This window comes from Talpa occidentalis, unplaced genomic scaffold (assembly GCF_014898055.3).
Source record: "Talpa occidentalis isolate TD23 unplaced genomic scaffold, MPIMG_talOcc4v2.1 talOcc4.12, whole genome shotgun sequence".
Lineage (NCBI taxonomy): Eukaryota > Metazoa > Chordata > Mammalia > Eulipotyphla > Talpidae > Talpa > Talpa occidentalis.
Window position 1 is genome coordinate 47,438,007 of NW_023601212.1, and position 17,738 is coordinate 47,455,744.

At 57.5% G+C, this 17,738-nt stretch overlaps 3 protein-coding genes across 10 annotated transcripts; 2 read left to right on the forward strand and 1 right to left on the reverse strand.

The window, feature by feature from the left end:
- The first annotated feature begins 7 nt into the window (after positions 1–7).
- Positions 8–2,593, forward strand: UBA52 (ubiquitin A-52 residue ribosomal protein fusion product 1). 7 transcript variants are annotated; one of them, XM_037506195.2, is made up of 5 exons: positions 8–111; positions 1,071–1,184; positions 1,373–1,459; positions 2,159–2,261; positions 2,381–2,474. In XM_037506195.2, exons 2-5 carry the CDS (start codon positions 1,082–1,084, stop codon positions 2,472–2,474), a joined length of 387 nt encoding a protein of 128 aa, XP_037362092.1. In that variant the 5' UTR covers positions 8–111; positions 1,071–1,081. The 7 variants fall into 7 exon arrangements, with proteins under 7 accessions (XP_037362092.1, XP_054549353.1, XP_054549354.1 ...); XM_054693378.1 differs by having other exon boundaries at positions 12–111; positions 2,159–2,593; XM_054693379.1 differs by having other exon boundaries at positions 12–111; positions 1,074–1,184; positions 2,159–2,593.
- Positions 2,594–4,902: 2,309 nt separating this feature from the next.
- REX1BD (required for excision 1-B domain containing) lies at positions 4,903–8,452 on the forward strand. 2 transcript variants are annotated; one of them, XM_037506196.2, is made up of 5 exons: positions 4,903–5,016; positions 5,103–5,185; positions 5,544–5,766; positions 6,526–6,605; positions 7,157–8,452. In XM_037506196.2, exons 1-5 carry the CDS (start codon positions 4,915–4,917, stop codon positions 7,227–7,229), a joined length of 561 nt encoding a protein of 186 aa, XP_037362093.1. In that variant the 5' UTR covers positions 4,903–4,914; the 3' UTR covers positions 7,230–8,452. The 2 variants fall into 2 exon arrangements, with proteins under 2 accessions (XP_037362093.1, XP_037362094.1); XM_037506197.2 differs by having other exon boundaries at positions 5,562–5,766.
- On the reverse strand, positions 7,667–17,633 carry CRLF1 (cytokine receptor like factor 1). Its single transcript, XM_054693386.1, has 10 exons — positions 17,341–17,633; positions 12,668–12,949; positions 12,217–12,346; positions 11,877–12,046; positions 10,730–10,887; positions 10,493–10,661; positions 8,565–8,752; positions 8,415–8,457; positions 8,050–8,142; positions 7,667–7,959 (listed from the first exon to the last, which is right to left on the reverse strand). Exons 1-10 carry the CDS (start codon positions 17,450–17,452, stop codon positions 7,946–7,948), a joined length of 1,359 nt encoding a protein of 452 aa, XP_054549361.1. The 5' UTR covers positions 17,453–17,633; the 3' UTR covers positions 7,667–7,945.
- Between the last annotated feature and the right edge of the window lie 105 nt (positions 17,634–17,738).

The following is a 17,738-nucleotide window of genomic DNA, read 5'->3' on the forward strand; positions in this document are numbered from 1 at the left end:
AGCGTGCTCCGGGCGCAGGCGCTCTCGGCGGCGAACTGGAAGTTTCCGGTTCCGCCGCCCTCTTTCTCTTCAACGAGGCGGCCGCGCGGGCTGGTGGCGGCGGTCTTGCGGGTTCGCGAGCGGCCAGGGCCGGGCGGGGACTGCGGGGGTCCGGGTAGCGGAGGGGGCTGCCGTGAGCTCGTCCGAACGAGGCGCGTAGGGCTCGGGTTCTGAGTCCCGACTGGGCCCCGGAAGGCGACTCGGGATTCGGGAGAGCGGCCTGGTTGTGCCGCCAGCCCGAGCGTTCCGCGAAGACTTAGGGCGGCTCAGGGCCCCCGCGAACTGAGCCGAGTTGGGGGGGAGGGTATAGGACATGTAGCGACATGTAGCTCTTACTTTAAATCAGAGGGAATATTAAACCTTGGGTCCGAGTCTTTCCCAGCTTCCATCCTCTAAGGAGAAAACGGTAGTTGCTTCCATCTTACAGGCATTACCCCTTCTGTCCCCCATTTCCCTTTTTTGGGAAACGGAGTGTTATGTGTAAATAAGGGCCTGGGACGTGGTTGGCACATGTTATTTATAGGTTGGAACATGAGGCATGGTCTGGCAAATTTGAGTCTAACAGAAGGAAGCCAGAATGTTGGGTGTCCGAGCTTGGAGTGGCACAGAGGCGAGGGACTGTTGGGAGGAAAGTGTGTGGTGGCATGGCTGACGAATGGGGATCACACCCAGGCTGCAGGAAGGGCATTATATGGAGTAATGTGACCGGGGACTGAGAAGAGGGAAGAGAGGGTGGTGCCTGGCCACATATTTATTGTTAGTTCTATGGAGTTGGTAGACTCTCTCCTTTACCGAATCTGAGGAGCATAACCATGTGCCCTCCGTGCCACACAGGGGACTGGGAGTAAGGTGGAGGAAGCATCCTCACTTACAGGACATGTTGTTTGGGCTTCAGACTTGGAGGGCTGGGAGGTAGTGGGCACTGGAATTTGGATGCTGGCAGTCAGGGCCAGGGCTGGGTAACATCCCTCTCCCTACCAGCCACTCAGAACTACAGTGCTTACTATTCCATTCCACCACTCCCTCACTAGCAGTCGCAGAAATGCAGATCTTTGTGAAGACCCTGACGGGCAAGACCATCACCCTCGAGGTCGAGCCTAGTGACACCATTGAAAATGTCAAAGCCAAAATCCAAGACAAGGAGGGTGAGTAGCTGGGGTTGTGGAGGGCTGTGCAGTAGGGTTCTCTCTGCCAATGCAATCAGATTGCCAATGCAATCTGCTTGACAGTGCTTCCTCTATGTGATGATCAGGAGGCAACTGGTCATCTTTATTTCATTTCCCTTTTGATAGAGCCACCCAGCACCTCCATAATGTAACATTCCTCACTTTAGGCATCCCACCTGACCAGCAGCGTCTGATTTTTGCTGGCAAACAGCTGGAAGATGGTCGCACTCTCTCAGACTACAATATTCAGAAAGGTATGGGAGGCTGAACAGGGACCCAGGGGTCTAGGCTCTGGGGTGGACACTGACAGCAGCAGCTACCAGGATTTGGGGGGCAAGGGGACGCTGTTCTTAAGGTGAGGGTGAGATGGGCTGAGAAGTTCTGCTTCATAAGTTGTTTTCATCCCTGGAAAGTTTCATCTCCATCTGATTCTCTAAATGATTGGTCTTCTCTTCTCATTTGTCTTTTTTTTTTCCTTCCATATAAGACCTGGGTCTTGTTCAGAAGTTGTAGCTATTGTAGGGCCTCCGCTGGTGGTGCAGCGGTTGAGCGCTGGGCTGCGAGGCTACCCACAGCCTCTGCAGCGCTGGTTCGTTCCCCGGCCGCCGGCGAGGGTCCCACAAAAACCAAAAAACACAAAAGTTGTAGCTGTTGTAAAGGAAATCAGTGTTGCTTATTGCAGCAACAAGATTTAACTATGACCTTTAAGCAAAGGTCACCTTTGCTTATCAGGAAACTCAGAAAGATACTTTGGCATATGTTAGCCTGAGAGTCCTCCAAGAATGGTGGGAAATGATGGAATCGAAGTTCTTTGGGTCTGATTTGTCTGTCACTACATGTAGAACTCCGAAGGGGTTCTGATTCAGAACCTGCCCCCATGGCACGTGAGGTGTTCTGATTTGTACTTGGGGCACCAAGGCTCAGTCTTTGTCTCCAATCTTCATTTCCTATAGAATCTACCCTGCACCTGGTACTGCGCCTTCGGGGTGGCATCATTGAACCTTCCCTCCGCCAGCTGGCCCAGAAGTATAACTGCGACAAGATGATCTGCCGCAAGTATGCGCTCTTAGACGGGGAGAAGGAATGGTTAGAGATACAGCTGCAACCAGGTGATCTGGTTCAAAAGCTCAGATGTGGAGGAGGGGGCCCTCACCAATCCCTCTATCCCTGCACAGGTGTTATGCTCGTCTGCACCCCCGTGCTGTCAACTGCCGCAAGAAGAAGTGTGGCCATACCAACAACCTGCGCCCCAAGAAGAAGGTCAAATAAGACCCTTCCTTCCTTTGCCTGCAGGCAACTCCTGCCCAAGCCCCTTGACGCTGGGCCCTCAATAAAGTTTCCCTTTCATTGACTGAAGCAATAACTGGTGTCCAAGTGTCTTGATTTATCCAGTGGGGCGGTGGCTGAGCTCTGGATGTCCCCCCGGGGACTCTATAGTCTATTCTGTATAGACTATACAAAATAGACTCACTGTTCTGTGTAGATACTGGCAGTTTTGGTTGTCAGTTGTAAAATGGGCTGTGGTCCCTGCTCCTTAGGTCTGACAGGGTCTGTCATAACCATAGCGTGGTGAGCAGGGTTCAGTCCCAGTCCTCTGCCACAAGGCCTGATTTCTGCTGGCAAACAGCGAGACCTGCTTGCTGTTTTAGGTCTTATCATTTGTAACATGGGGACAAAGACTCCCTAGTCCAGAGACTGGTAAGACCACCTCAGTTTTTTATTTTTTTAAGTTCACTTGTGTGTGTGTAGAATAACTGAGGTATAGGCCAGAGGTGCAGGGGGTGAGAATGCACCAGAGACTTTGGGGAGCAGAGCAGGCAGATTTACTGAAATAACACTGCTAAGGGGAGCAGTGGGTGAGACAGGAGAGGTCTCTACCATATGTAGGTCTGTACCATTGTTCCTTGGATGGGGATGGAACTATGGCTATAGCTATGATGTATCTGAGACTTAACCCCTAGGCCATATATTAGCATTCAGGCTGTGGCCCTGGTGTCCAGAATATCCCACCTAGTTTTTTTTTTAAAGATTATTATTTATGTGTTCAAGAGCTGGGGTACAGGCCAGAGGGGAGGGGTGGGGGGGTGAGAGGATTCACTAAAGACAGTGGGGAACAGGGCCTCCCCAGTGGCGCAGCGGTTGAGCGCTGGGTTGCGATGCTGCCCGCGGCCTCTGCGGCGCCGGTTCGATCCCCGGCTGCTCCCCGGCCACCGGAGGAGGGTCCCACATGGTGCGCAGACCTCTCCTGCCGCCCGCTGCTCCCCTCAGCAGCGTACTTCAGTCCTTCTGCCTGCTCTGCTCCCCGCTCTGGCTCTGGTGAATTCTCTCACCCTCCCGCGCTTCTGACTATACCCAGTGCATGAATAAACAAAACAAACAAACAAATAAATAAAACATGCCTCTATAAAAAAAAAAAAAAAAAAAAGACAGTGGGGAACAGAACAGGCACATTGACCAAAGTACACTGCTGAGGGGAGCAGCGGGTGAGACAGGAAGCTTTGTGCCATGTGGGTTGCTCCCTGGCCGGCTGTGGATCGAACTGCTGCAGTGGCTGCAGATAGCTTCATAAGTTGCATCATAACCCCTTGCGCCACCAGGGAGGCCCTTTTTTTTTTTAAAGGATTTATTTTATTTATGCATATAAGAACTGGGGTACAGGCCAAAGTTGTGTGTCTGTGGAGGGGGGGGTGCGGAGAGGATTCACCAGACAGTGAGGAACAGATGGATTGACTGAAATACATTGCTGAGGGGAGCAGCAGGTGAGACAGGAGAGGCCTGCTGCACCATGTGACTTGCTCCCTGGCCAGCCAGGGATCAAACTCATGCTGCAGTGGCTGCCAATTGCTTGATGTCGCTGTGTTTAACCCGTGCCACCAGGAAGGCCCAACATCCCACTTAGTTTAAGACACCTCAGTTTTGAACATTAGGGTCCCACCTGAAACACGGTCAATCTGGGAGGGACAGGCCTGGGTGTTTGTAACACTTCAGATCTTCCTACAAATTGATTGTGGGTTGTGCCATGGACTGGCCCTGACAAGGTTGGTGCTTTTGTGTTAAAGCAGTGGGGTCTTGGTATAGGTGACATCCCAGGATTGGACAATGATGCCTGTTGTACCGGTAAAGGCTGGGGTGTCAGTCACCATAACTCAGCCAGTTAGGCTTCATGCCTTCAATTTCCTTTGGTCTCTACTTGAGAGAAAACTTCCCAAAGCTTAAATTAGTTGTATCTTTCAGCAAGAATTTCCTCTGTATTTAAAATGAGGCCCTACTAGCCTCATCCTTGTGCCAGGCTCCCACCCCAGGGCCTTTGCACAGATGTCTCCTGCCTCAACTTATTTCGGAGGTGTGGACAGCCTGCAAATCTGGGGGAGTTAGCAAAGGTTCCAGCAATTTGAGCTCACCAGTGTCAGAACCTTCTGTTCTTGGCACAGCCTTGTGAATATCACTTTTCAGTTTTGCACTGAGTGGGATCAGGATGGGCGGAGGAAGCGTTGACACAGATGCATAGGGAAAAAAACCCTAGCCTGGCTGTATTAGATTGATAACGAAAACAAGGCAGGTGCTGAACCGGAAGAAGTGGGGTGGATGGAGGGTGCCTTGGCTCTCCATTCTTCACAGGTCTCAGTTCGGTGTCCGGAGGCCTCCGGGCCTGTAGGGGGCGCCTGTCGGGGGAGCCACCTACTCCCCGGAGGAACCCCGCTGCGCAGTCATGTTCACTGCCGAGGCGACCACTGAGGCGGCAGTCCCAGCGGAGCCCAATGCTGCGGAAGCCCCCGGAGTCTCGGAGCGCGAGGAGCCGACGTGGGCCTGGGTGAGCCTCGGCCCAAGCGAGAAAGGGCGCGGACTGGGAGGTGCAGTTCGGGGACGCAGGCTTCATACCCCGGCCCTGCCCTATAGAAAGATGCCCCGATCCGGACGCTGGTGCAGCGCATCCACCAACTACAGGCTGAGCGTTCGCAGGCCTTCCGCCGCTTGGAGGAGTGAGTGCAGGTTACGGGAATGGCAGGAGTAACGAGATTCAGCCCCTGGCCGGCTCGGGGGTGGGCGTTCCCGGGGACGGTATAGTCACTGTGTGGAGAGGCTGCGGGGGCTGGGGCTGGGCAGGGGTCAGGGACTAGATTTTTGCTTTTTGCCCTCAAGGACCCATGGCTCATCCCCATTGCCCGACGTCCCACTCTGCAACGAGTTTCTCCCTTACCTAGCGCCGGGGTCTGTCTCTAGTAACCCTGTGGAAGTTAAGAGTCCTCCACGCTTTGGGGTCCAGGGATACTTCCTGGGGGAGGCTTTCTGGTGGTCCATGCGGGTGCAGGGCTTGAGAGCCTGGGGGCGTGGCCTCAGCACCCCCACCTGCCGCAGAGGCCATCGCCAGTACCTGCTCAGCGGCCCGCCCCACGACTTTCCGCGCTACCGGAGCACCGTGCACGAGGTGACCCAGATCTTCGCTGCCGCCTCGCGGGAGGTGCTGGCGGTGGAGGCTGAACTGGCTGGGCCGCGAGCGCAGCCGCTTCTCGCCGGCCATGTGCGCAACCTTCAGCAACTGGAGCAGACACGCCTGGCCACGGTGAGGTTCCACCCCACTCCATGATTGGTCCCTCTTGGTTTCTCCGGCTGCGGCATGCTCAGCCTACTGTGAGCCCCTTGTGGGAGGGGTCATATTTTGATCCCCTGCCCCGGGATACCGGACTCTAAGTCCCTTCTCTTCCGCCCCCAGTTTCCAGGTTTTGGTCTCAGGATGCGCCCACTCCATCCCAACCCTCACACTCTTGCTATATGCCCAGAGTCCGGCCCCACAGTGCCCCGCCCCATCTACCTTTTCTTAATGTCTTGGTGGGGTCCTTAATCTCCTGCTGAGGGTGGACGTAGATTCCCAAACGACGCCTCCTTTGGATCTCTTCCTAGGCTCTCCCCCTACTCCACCCCTACAGCCAATCCTGGCTGAGATACACTATATCCAGGTCAAATTCACGTGAGGCCACGCCCATGCCGCTCTCACAGCTGGGCTGCTCGACCACGCCCCTCCCAATCTCCTATCCCTAGGTTTTTGACTGAATTACACCCTCGGAATTATAATGCTTTGCCCCGCCCCCTGAAGCCTTGAGGCCACGCCCGCTCCTCTCCTTCACGGATCCCTGGCTGAGACTTGATCCCCTGTCAAGTGCTCTAGGCCGGCAGACCAGGTCCTGAGGAGATCCTCTAGACTCCTCCTAAAGCACTGATCCTGGTGCTGCCTTCTGTGGTCCCACCTCTGGGATGCCCCAGAGTCTTCCTGAACTGGATGAAGGCTGGGGGTGGCCTATGACATTCACCACCACCCCACCAGGTGGCCCTACTGCAGTTGATGGGGACACCGGAGCTGAATGAGCAGGAAGACACCCTACAGATGGACCAGCTGAAGATCAAGTGAGCACTGCCATCCAGCGGGTTGCCTGAGCTAGATTTGCACATGCACCCATGGGTACCCATGCTTTGGCTTGCACACAACTCAGGGTAGACAGGCACCTAAGTCCTCACTTGGTAGCTCCCAGCCATGCAGCACACATTCCCCCAGTATACACCCTGAATTTTCACACTGACTGACTGTGCATTTCCAGAACACGCTGTGCACCTCACACAATCCTGCTCATGTGGCCAGACTCTGAGTCTGGCCCCAAAAGGCACATGCCTGCATATTCTTGCCCTTGGCCCGCAAGGCACACATGTGCACACCCACTCAAGATCTGCCAGTCACACAGCACATCCTCCAAATGACACCCCACCCCAAGATGACCACTCTTTGCCCACTCTGCCCCATTCCTCCCAGGCATCCAGTGGTCCTCCCAACTGCTGTGCCGGCTAGAGGTTTGGCGGCAGGCAGGAGGGCCCAGAGCTTGCTACAGCCCCCTTGGAGCTACGCAGCAGCAGCTAATTCACCCCATCTGGGTTTTATTTATAGTTCTCATCCGCTCTTGTAGGGTAATTAAAACCATGGAGGCGATCAGCGAGGTCCTCCAGGACCTCAGGTTTGATGCAGAATCTGCCGAGTGATGGTGGCTCCCGAGGGACGCACTCAGGGAAATGGGGTGGGTGGTGCCCATCCCAGCCCCGAGCACCTTCTGGTGGGGGTTGCACCCTGCTGAGCTGCTGCCCCTCAACTTTGCTGCCCCTCCCACAATAAAGGACCTTTTGTCCATAACCACTCCACTGTCTCTGTGTCCTGGGGTGCTCAATGGGGAGTGGGCCCCCATGGGGCCAGGGATGGCAGTTGGATGATTTCATACCCATCTCAGATTGTAGGAAGTCTGGCATTTGTAATCACATTCTCCAAGGAGTTAAGAATCAGCTGCTTCAGATCCTGAAGAGAAAGAGCCTGATAGTCTGGGAGGTGAAGACTCCATCCCCAGACTCATTAGGATTCCTCATGCCGCCCCTAAAATCCACTGTCCCCAACCCAGACCAGGCCACTCAGACTCCAAACTCACCTTCACAATCAAGGCACCTAAATAGCATGTTTATTTTAAAAGACTCTGGAGGGGTCCAGGGTGGGGGAAGTAATGACCTCTCCACCAGGCAGGGGTTCTGGGCAGCTCAGCCACTACCACCCCCGCCAACACACCCACTGTGGCACACATGGAGATCAGAGCTGTTGTGGTCCTTGGAGCTCGAGTGCCCACTCCCTGAGGCAAGGGTACAGAGGTGGCTCTCAACTGGGTGTGGCCTCTAGTTCTCCAGGCTGCAGGGAGGTCAGCTCTATCCTCTAGAGTTTATCTGGCAGGACCTGCAAGCAAAGAGAAAGCCAGCTTAGGCAGGGGCCTTGGGAGAAGCCGGTAACAGAGCAACTAAGGTCTCATTCAGGCCTCACACCCACCACTTTCAACTGGATGACCTTGGGTAGGGCACTGCCCCTCTCTGGGCCTTGGTTTCTTCATCAGAGAAGTAAGAATATCCATCATGAGGTGTCCTGCAGGTAAAGGACTTGGCACAGGGCCAGCATGCAGTAGGCGCTCAGACATGCTAACTAGGGTATGTTCATCAGACATTCTCAGGGGGCCGGTTGCCCTTACTGAGCTAAAGACCACAGAGTCAGGCATACAGTTAGGAGTTAAGTAAAAGCCGATAAAGGAGCAGGAGAGTCTATCTCAGCTTCTCCAAGGCCAAGGGTAGAGGACCACAGCCTGTGGCCACCAGGAGGGGCCCTTGTCTCCCTACCGCCATCCACCGGGGCCCCCTTACCTCTCGCCGAGCCCCGTCTGCCCGAGGGCAGGATCCCCTCGTCCTGTGCTTGGAAGGAAGGACGCAATGTCTGGGGGCTGCGGACCTAACTGCCCTCCCGTTTCCCTCCCTGCGCCCACCTCCCGGCTCCCACCGGTCCCTCCTTCCTACCTGGTTTCGGGTCTTGTGTGACTTCTGCATCCAGGCTCGCCACTGGTCGTAGAGGCGGAAGCTAAGGTTCGAGCAGTACGCGTGTTTCTTGAGCCAGCCCAGGAACTGCTTGAGCTCGCGCCGCACGGGCCCCGAGCTCGGCTCTCCACCCCGCGGCTCGCACGCCCCGCCGCCCGGGCCCGGGCGCTCTGATGGGGGGCGGAGCGGCAGGTCAGGGCGCGGCCGGCAGAGGGCGCGCGCGGGCAGGCGCAGGAGGGCCCCGCGCGGCGGGACTGAGCTCCCCGCGGGAACCTCCCTCCGGGTTTCTCCCGGCCCGGGGCCTCCCCACGGCGCGGCACAGCAGCCCAGCTGCGCCCCTGACGAGGTGGGGGTCAGGGGAAGAAAGGGCCTTCCCAGGACCCGGGTTCCCATGGTCTGAGCCAGGTGTGAGTGGAAGGGACCGGGGTAGGGGCGGGGGAGGGGAGCGGGGATCACGGCAGAAATGAGCCGCCGAGAAAGCGAGAGACCTCGATGTGAGCGGCAGGGATGGAGGCTGGAAGAGACATGGAGGGCAAAAAGCCATGGGGGGCGGGACTCTGTCAAGGGGATGCCTAGGACCGAGGGATGGAGACTGCAGGAACAGGGAGGGCCTGGACCCGGAGGATGAAGGAAGACAGGAGACAAAGGGAGGGTAGAGGAGATACTGAGGGGAGGGACAGGCCTGGGAGCAACTAGCCCGTAGGACAGGGAGTGGGCCTGGAGGGTCAGGTGGGAGGCCTGCCTGTCCGTCCAGCCGCCAGCCGCAGCCAACCCCCAGCAGGCCGGCGGATAAGGACATCGGCCTCACGTCATAAATAACGCCGGGGACCTGCTGACAGGCCCTGGCACGGCCCCGGCCCCCACAGCCCCTGCGGCCTCCCCCGGCCTCCCCAGCATCCCCAGCGGACACAACCGCCTTCTGGCTCCCGTGCAAGAATCGCAGGTGCTGGGCACGAGCAGGGGCCAAGGCTCAGGCCCCTCCCGGCCGTGCTAGCTCCCTCCCACCCCGAACCTGGAGGGGCCCGGGCTGGGGGCTGGGAACTAGCTGGAGCCAGTCTCTGACCCTCCCTGGCTCTGGCACCCTCTCTGGGCCTTCGTTTCCCTATCATCTCTCATGGGGCTGGATTTCCAGCAGATGGAGTTCAGATCCGTGTGTAACCTTGGGGTCTGGCTAACAGTCTTCAGTGTCCTCACCTGAGAAAAAGGGGTTTCCTTGGGGTGAAATCATGCAGGGGGAATGGGACAGGAGCTACAGTAACCACCATGCAGACACTTAGGTGGCACCCACCATGAGGACATTTTACATGAATTATCTTATCTAACCTTCACAACCACCTGAGGCAGTTTCCCACTTCCCAGATGGAGAAACTGAGACCAAGGAACAGATTTACTACCATTTCACAAAGAGAATGCACAGAGGGCAAGGGGTGTCAGGCCCAAGTCCCTGATCATTCTGATTTACCTGCATTGATCAGAAAGGGAAACAGAGACCCATTAGAGGGAGAGCTGGCCTTAATAGACCTCAGAAGGAGGGGTCTCAAACTTGCCCTTAGGGCATGGTGAGGGAGTATAGGTGGGGGGAATCACCCAGGTTGGGGTAGGGCTATTGGAGAGAGAGGACCCTTCATGAAGAGGTGACCTTTGCTAATAGGGACTACGTCCTGTTATATTTTCTAGAGAATTACTTTTTCTAGGGAATCTAGAATATTTGTAGAAAAACTTCCTATTTTTAAATATCTGCAAGCAGGTCAAAAATTTTTTTAATGACAGGCCAATATAAATAGATCCTGGGCCCACATTTGGTCTGCAGGGGTTACCAATTTGAGACCTTTGCTCACTTGGCAAGAAATGGGAAATCTAGGCTGTTTTGGGATGGTTCCTCGACCATCCAGACCTGTTGGGGTGCTCACCACTTCGGGGGGTTGAGGCAGCTGTGGGGTGGCTCCATTCACTCCAGATCCCAGCCTTTTTGGAGCCGTAGATGCCGAAGGGGTTGCAGCGCACTTGCACGAAGTACACAGTACCTGGCTTCAGGCCAGCCAGGCGGCATGAGGTCTGGTTGCTCACGTCGTCCACCACCTGAGCAGCAAGGGCTGGGTCAGAGGCCACTCAGAGCTAAGCCGGGGGTGGGTGACAGGGATGGGCACCTTCCAATCCACGCTGTCCTCCACACGGTAGCGGATCTGGTACTTGGCTTGGAAGAGGAAGTCCTTGAGGGCAGGTGGTGAAACCCAGCGTACGCTCAGCTGGTCCTCCAAGCCCCCAACTCGGCTCACGTGCACATCTGGTGGGGGATCAGTGGTCACTGTGGGGCAGGGACAGGCGTAGTCACAGGCCTCTCCTGGGACCTGACAGGCCCCTGTCTGTATTCAAATCCCAAGGCACAGATGGCACACCTGCCTCATTCTTCTCCCTTTGTCCCCCCAGGATGGGTGGATTACATTAGATAAATATTTGAGGAAGACTCAGCACGTAGAAGCATTCAATTAGCGTGAGCTATTTTCACCATTATTATTTGTGACAGGAGATACGCAATCCTGACTTAAGGGAGCTATTAAAAAGAAGACAGTGCCTAGCCCAGAATATTATTATGCTGAGGGTGTCTAGGCCCCCAGACCCCTGGGAAATTCCCTCGCACCCCCCCTGCCCATCTTCAGTGACTTGTCATTTGATGTTCTTAAATATGACAGCCTTGCTGGCTGCCCAATGACAGCTAAGGCTTAGAACATGCACACTGTAGCTTCAGAATTTAAGGAGCAAAGTTGGAAGCAGACAGGGGTGGGGAGTGATCCCAAACATCCCAGGGATCCTACTAGAAGCCCTGTGGGCAGCAGGGAGGACTCATTGCTCCCCCTGAGGCCTTAGTGAGGGGCTGAAAGGGTTAAGGCACAGGCTTGCTTGGGGCTGAGAAACACCCTAATTAGATTAGGCCCAATTCTGCTCACAGATCATCCATTTCCTGCCTCCTGCCTTGCACACCCCCCCCCCCCAGCTCCAGGCCGCAGCTTCCTGGGGCGCCTCCCGACCTGGGCGACTCCTTCTAGCTCCCCCAGGGGCCCCCTCTAGCACACCTGGGCCACTGAGGGGGCAGCAGCCAGACCAGGTGTTTTCCACAGAGTGGGGGTCTCCTGGCTTCTTCAGGGGACTGGGGACCGATGGTGCATGCCCCACCCCAATCATACAGTTGGACCTGGAGCTGCAGCCAAGGCTAGGTGGAGGGGGTAGGACCCTCCTTGTAGAACAGACAAGTGTGGGGCCCTTCAGGATGTCAGGGAGATTTGGGGGAGGCCTCACCCACATCTAGGATGTCCAGTGTGAGCACATCGGAGCGGGCTGATCCCAGTCGATTGGTGGCTTCGACCCATATCTCATAGGGTGTGAAAAGAGCCAGGTCCTTGGGAATGTGGCAGGAGTGAGGTCCTACTGTGTGGTACTCCTCACATGTGTTGTCCTGCCCGTACCACCTGCAGGGTAGGAGGGGTGCCAGGACACGTGAGGCTGCTCCCCCTCTGGGCTCTCAGACCTCCCCAAGGCAGTCCCATAATGGGGACGGGACATGGGGCTTGGAGAGGGCAGGCTTGGCCAAGACCACACTGCCAGGCTGGAACACACGTCCCTGATGGACGCCACCAACCTCAGCTTGTACTTGAGGGAGTAGTTGGTATGGAGGAAAGTCTCCCCATGGGCCCCCGGCGTCCAGCGGCAGGTCAGGTCCTTCATGTTCTTGGACCAGCAGCTGATGTTGAAGGGTTTCTCTGGGGGCACTGGGGAAGGGCACAGGGGGCTGAGGGTCTGGACTGACTGTGGACAGGTGGAGATGTTGCTGGCCACAAGTCAGGTCCCCACCTTGGCATGGGAGGAGGGTAGACAAAGTCGATGTTGACATAACCTCCTGCCTGGGTTTTCTTGAGGATGCTGAGTTGGTACTCTAGGCTCTCAGTCCCACCCCCAAAGCTCCTTGTCCTCAACTTGTGTCAGTGTGCCCACTGTCCAATCCCATGCCAGAGGGTTCATGATTCATGCCCCCTCTCTAGACAGGGATGCTGCTCCCAAAAGCCACCCCTGGGTGTCCTGGGGCCACTTACGGCCAACATAGAGGCAGGATCCAGCCAGGATGCTGCCGTCGCGGGCATGGCACACGAGGTTGTCCCCTGACTGCTGCCTGGATCCGTTGAGGTTGGCCAGGGCAAGGGCCAGGGTGGAGTCGTTGAGCACACGGGAGGACTCAGGGGGTAGCCGGCGCCCGTTGAGGGTCCAGTAGAGGCCCTCGGCAGTGGCCCCAGGCAGGTCCCCGTGCACTGAGCACGTGGCCTGCAGGGAGGAGCCAATGAGGAGCGTGGGGTCCTGGGGGCTGATCACAGCTGTGTCTGGGGTCAGAAAGGAGTGCTGTCAGGCCAAGATTAAGCAGCCCTGAGCCCCACCATACCAAGATCTCCAGGGCTGTTTATTATGGTTCCCCCATTTTACAGATAAAAAAATCGAGCCTCAAGTGACTGGTCCAAATTGGTGTGGGTGAAGCCAAGGTAATCCCAGGTCTGTATCCCTGACTTGCTCAAGGCTCTCTGAGCAGACTCAGACATAAGTGCTCCCTCAGATCCAAGTCACTCTTGCTTTGCACATAGTCTGACAATCACTACACTCTGCTTTTTCATTTATTTTTAATCATTAGAAATAAGAGCATGAGTTCTCCCTCTGACACCCCAGAGGGTGAGTGTCTTTAAGGGTGCACTGACTTAAATACTGTTTATTTTATTGATGAATACACCAAAGCTTTAAGAGGTCAAGTCCCTGGGAAGGAGGGGACATTATTTAAATCCAGATTTATAACTTTCCAAGTTCCTCTCTGTTGCCCTGAGCTGAAAGTGGTTGTGGCAAGTTTTAGCCTTCCAACTCCCATTCAATGGTACTTGACATCATGGCACGTCCCCTTGACTCGGTTTCCCTAATCTGCAAACTGGGAGAGAGACTCAGTCCTTGGAGCCATTGTGAAGCTCAGGTTCTATGAACTGTCTTCCTAAATGTGTGTGATTTGGGTTGTAGGCATATGGGTCCGAGACACTGGCTGGTAACTCCCCTCCTTTCTGTTGTTGGGGGATCCCAGGGCTTAGAGTCTTAGAGGAGTCTGTTTTACCCACAAGAAAATGGAGGCTCAGAGAAGAGAGAGTGGATACCCAGTTCAAGTCCCTGACTTTTCTCTTGGTCTCAGTCTCCTCATCTGGGAAGTGGGTACATGGTATCAACCACATGGGTTTTTTGCAAGGAGTGAAAGTATGGTCTTAAGGACAACTCTGTGGGAGCTTTAAGCCAGGATGACTTGGGTTCAAAAACCTGCAGGTCGCTGTGGAAGCTCTACTTCTCTGAGCCTCTGGGAATGGATCGTTCCCTCCAAGAGCAGCTGTAAACCATTCATACATTCACAGAGCATCTACAGTGTGCCAGGAGCTGGGGTTACAACAGTGACAAAGACATACAAACTTCCCGCTTGTAGGCCGTGAATGCAAGGGAGCAGCAGAAAAAGAATAAATATGTAACAGAATAAATTCAGGAAAACATAAAGCCCTGGTCAATGGTGATGGCTCAATGACCTAAGAGGCCTGTCTTGGAGGCGGCCTTTGAGTTGAGACCTGAATAAAGAGAAAGAAGTGGTTATGGCATTACAAAGGAGTGTCCTTTCAGTGGGAGTTGCACGTGCAAAGGTCCTGGGGCAGAAGAGATAGGAAATGTTGTCTGGGAGGTCAGCAGGAGCCTATCTTGGGGAGGCATTATTCCAGGCTTCTGAACAGGGGAGGGATTTGCATATTAAAAGGATCCCTCGGCAGCTGTAGTAAGGTACAGTGGGGGGTGGCGTGGGGGGAGGAGTGAGGAGAAAAGAAACCCAGCTTTGTTGAGATGGCAGCCAAGGACAGGGGGATCCTGGCCGCCTAAATACCAGCAGCTATCCTATGTTGGCCCTCACAGCCCCAAATGGGCGACGTGGGGTGAACACGGTTCCTGAGCCCAGCCCTGACAATTTTCCGGGGCAAACTTGGCCATGTCTTCCTGGAGCCTGGGATCATAGCTGCGTTTGGGGCTTGGCCCAGGGCTCGCCGGAGGTCTCAGCGTCCGTGCGAAGGAGCGGGCCAGAGCTGAGGAGGCGGGGGCGGCCGGGGGCGGGGGGCCAGGGGGCCGCCCCGGAGGTCCCAGGCAGCCAGCCGCCCGCTAATTCGGAATTCCTTCGGCATGAACTCGGGCGTGCCAGCGTTTCTGCCCCGGCCCACCCACCGCTTCCTGCTTTGGCGCCCCCCCCACCCCCCAGCAGGGTGGGAGGCACAGCCAGGCTTGCCCGGACCCCAAGCCCACTCTCAGCCCTCCAGGGTGGTTCACCCTTCTTGCCCCCACCCACTGTCACTGCCAGATCAGGAAGGGGCTCTCTGGGGGGTCCTGGCTGGGGGGCACTGCCCCTCTGCCATAACTGCTTGGCCTGGGTTGGTGTGGCCTGCCTGCCAACAGCTGCAGCTGCCCTCCCAGGGCTGGGCGGGGGACAGGGCGAGAGGGCAAGGCCAGACGGGCCTGGACAGGCCAATCCCCCCATCCCAAGCTCCAACAGGAAAGGTCAGAGGGAGGCTTTCTTCTCCCAGGATGTGGCTGCCAATTTCAGCTGGAGCACCTGGGCAATTGGCTGCCCCTTCCAGTGCTCAGTTTTCTCTTCTATAAAATGGGAGGAAAATCCATCCATCCTACCTGCTAGGGAGACTAGTCAGATAAGATCCCACTGTCCAGAGGGTTCAGTTCAGCCTAAGAACTATTAGGATCATGATCCCTCAGTCTCGGGGGTTCCTAGCTAGCTCAGCACTCCCTCCAGACCTCCCCAAACAATGAGCCACAGGGCTGGGAACTGGGATGTGCACAGTCCAGGCCAGGCAATACAGCTGGGGACAGCCCACTGAGGTGGGGAGGGGGGTGCCTGGGGTGGTTTGGGGGTTCCTAGAAGGCTCCCCAAGGCATATCTATGGTCTGTGCGTTTGGAGAGCCCTCCCTTCCCTCCCCCCTCCCCGCCTTCCCTGCAGAGCTGGGGCCTTTAAAAGTTTTTCCTTCCCCTTTTCCCCAATCTGGAGCCACTGCTGTTATTAAAAAAGAACACCATGTGTTTTAAAAGGGAAAAGTGTGAGATCCTCTGCTAGCGAGACAGGAGGGTGGCCTCCATCCCGGGGTCCCCATGGGGTTCCCGTCTCCCGTCTTGCTGGTACCTGCAGACACTTTACGACCCACCAGCCTGCTGCTCAGGTGCTAAGACACACCATAAGTAGAAACATATTGCAGAGGTGTGAGAATCTTTTATTTAATTTCTTCCCCCTAAAGGAAAAAGCACACGCACAACACCACCCGCCCCCCCTCCACCTTCGCCTGCTTCTCTAAGGGCTGGGAAACAAAGCCTGCCACTCACAATGGCACTTTCAGTCACTGCCACTGCCTGGCAGGGCATCAGGGACCCTCAGACAGTCCCCGACAGTCCCTCACCTGCCCAAGCACCTTGAACAAGTTGGACTTTCAGCAAGTGCCCCCCAGGAGATTCCTAGACACTGCCCTTCCTGAGGTGCTCCGCAGGGAGCTGGCAACAGTTCTGTGCAGTGTGGGACAACCTGGGGAGCAGTATGTGCCCACTCTGGGGGACCTGTGCCTGCATGGAGTTCCTTAGTGATTGTGAACGTCCAGGGCATGCTGTGCCTGCGTGCGTGCCCCTGTGTTGCCTCCCTCATGGAATGAGTGTGAGACCATGAATGTGTGTGTGTGTCAGGGATGGAATGTGTATATGCGCGCCCCGATGGTGTGCGAATGTGCATCTGGGATGCAGTGTGCGCGCGTCTGAGGGCGAGGGTGACGGGCCACAAGCCAGTGTGAGTCTTTGTGTGTCTCTGGGTGTGTCCCAGAGCGGGTCTGGATGTAGAGACGGTGTCCTGGCGAGGGTGTGCATTGGGTGGGGGGCCTAGAGTGCCTGAGGCCAGGAGCTCCAGACAGGGCGGGGGTCTCAGCCAGCTCAACTGTGGGTTCCCAGCGAGGTCCCCACCCCCACCCCCGCTGGTGCCCGAGTTCGCAGGCTCCCGCTACCTCTCCCTCTCACCCACTCGCTCACAAAGATTTCTTTCGCTGGAGGCTCCCAGTCCGGCACAGCCTGGCCCGGAACGCTTCCAAGAGCCTCCAGTGGTGGGGACTCCGCAGACCCCCGCGTGCGGGGTCCCGCAGGGGGAGGGCGGCGGCGCCGACCCGCGGAGAGGCGCGTCCCCGGGGACCCCCGGGCCGCGCGCCAGGCGGCCAGAGCGGCCCCCTCCCGCCCCGCCTTCCTCGCGGGGCTCATCCCTCCACCCGGGGGGCCCGCTTGGGGCCCGCACCCAGCGCGCCTACCGCGTGCGCCCCCGCCCGGGAGCGGTGCCCCGCGGTCTCCGTGATTCCGAGTCCGCAGACGCTGTCGCGTGCGCCTGCCGCGTCCCAGTGTGCAGAGGGTCCCAGGCCTCGGCCCCCCGACACCCGGGGGCGTGCCGGGCGTCTTCGGCTGGGCGGCCCAGGTAAGAAGGCCTTGAGAGCGGAAGCCGGACCCTTGGACCGGAGGGCTGCGGTGCCGTGCGCCCCGCAGGTGAGGGCGCCCCGAGGGCCGCGCCGGGGGCGCCTTCCTTTGTTCCCGGGCCGTCCAGGTGGCGCCCGCGCCCCCTCCCCCCATGGCTGCCCCCTGGGCGCACGCTCTCGGCCCAGGCGGGAAGGGGGGAGAGGGGCGCTGGGTACTCACAGGCTCCCGATCCGGCTCGCGGCGCCCCGAGGACGCAGAGTAGCAGTAGGGGCAGCAGTGGCGGCGGCCGCCGCGCGGATTGGGCGGCGGGGCCCGGGCGGCCGGCGGGCATGGGGCCGGCGCTGCCGGGGGCGCGCGGCGGGCGGCGGCGGTTGAGGCACAGGACGCGGGCCGGGCGCGGGAGGGCGCGGGCTGGGCAACCCGCACGTCGCTGGGCGCGGGCGTGGAGGCCGGAGCAAGTCTGAGCAGCCGAATTGACAAGGCGCTAATGCGCCGCTGGCCCCGCCCGGCCCGCCCCCGGCCCGGCCCGGCCCCGGGGGGGCGGCAGGCCCCGCACCGGCCTCCCCGCTGCCCGCCTGCCTGCGGGCACCGCGCGCCCCACCCGTCCTGCCTCCGCC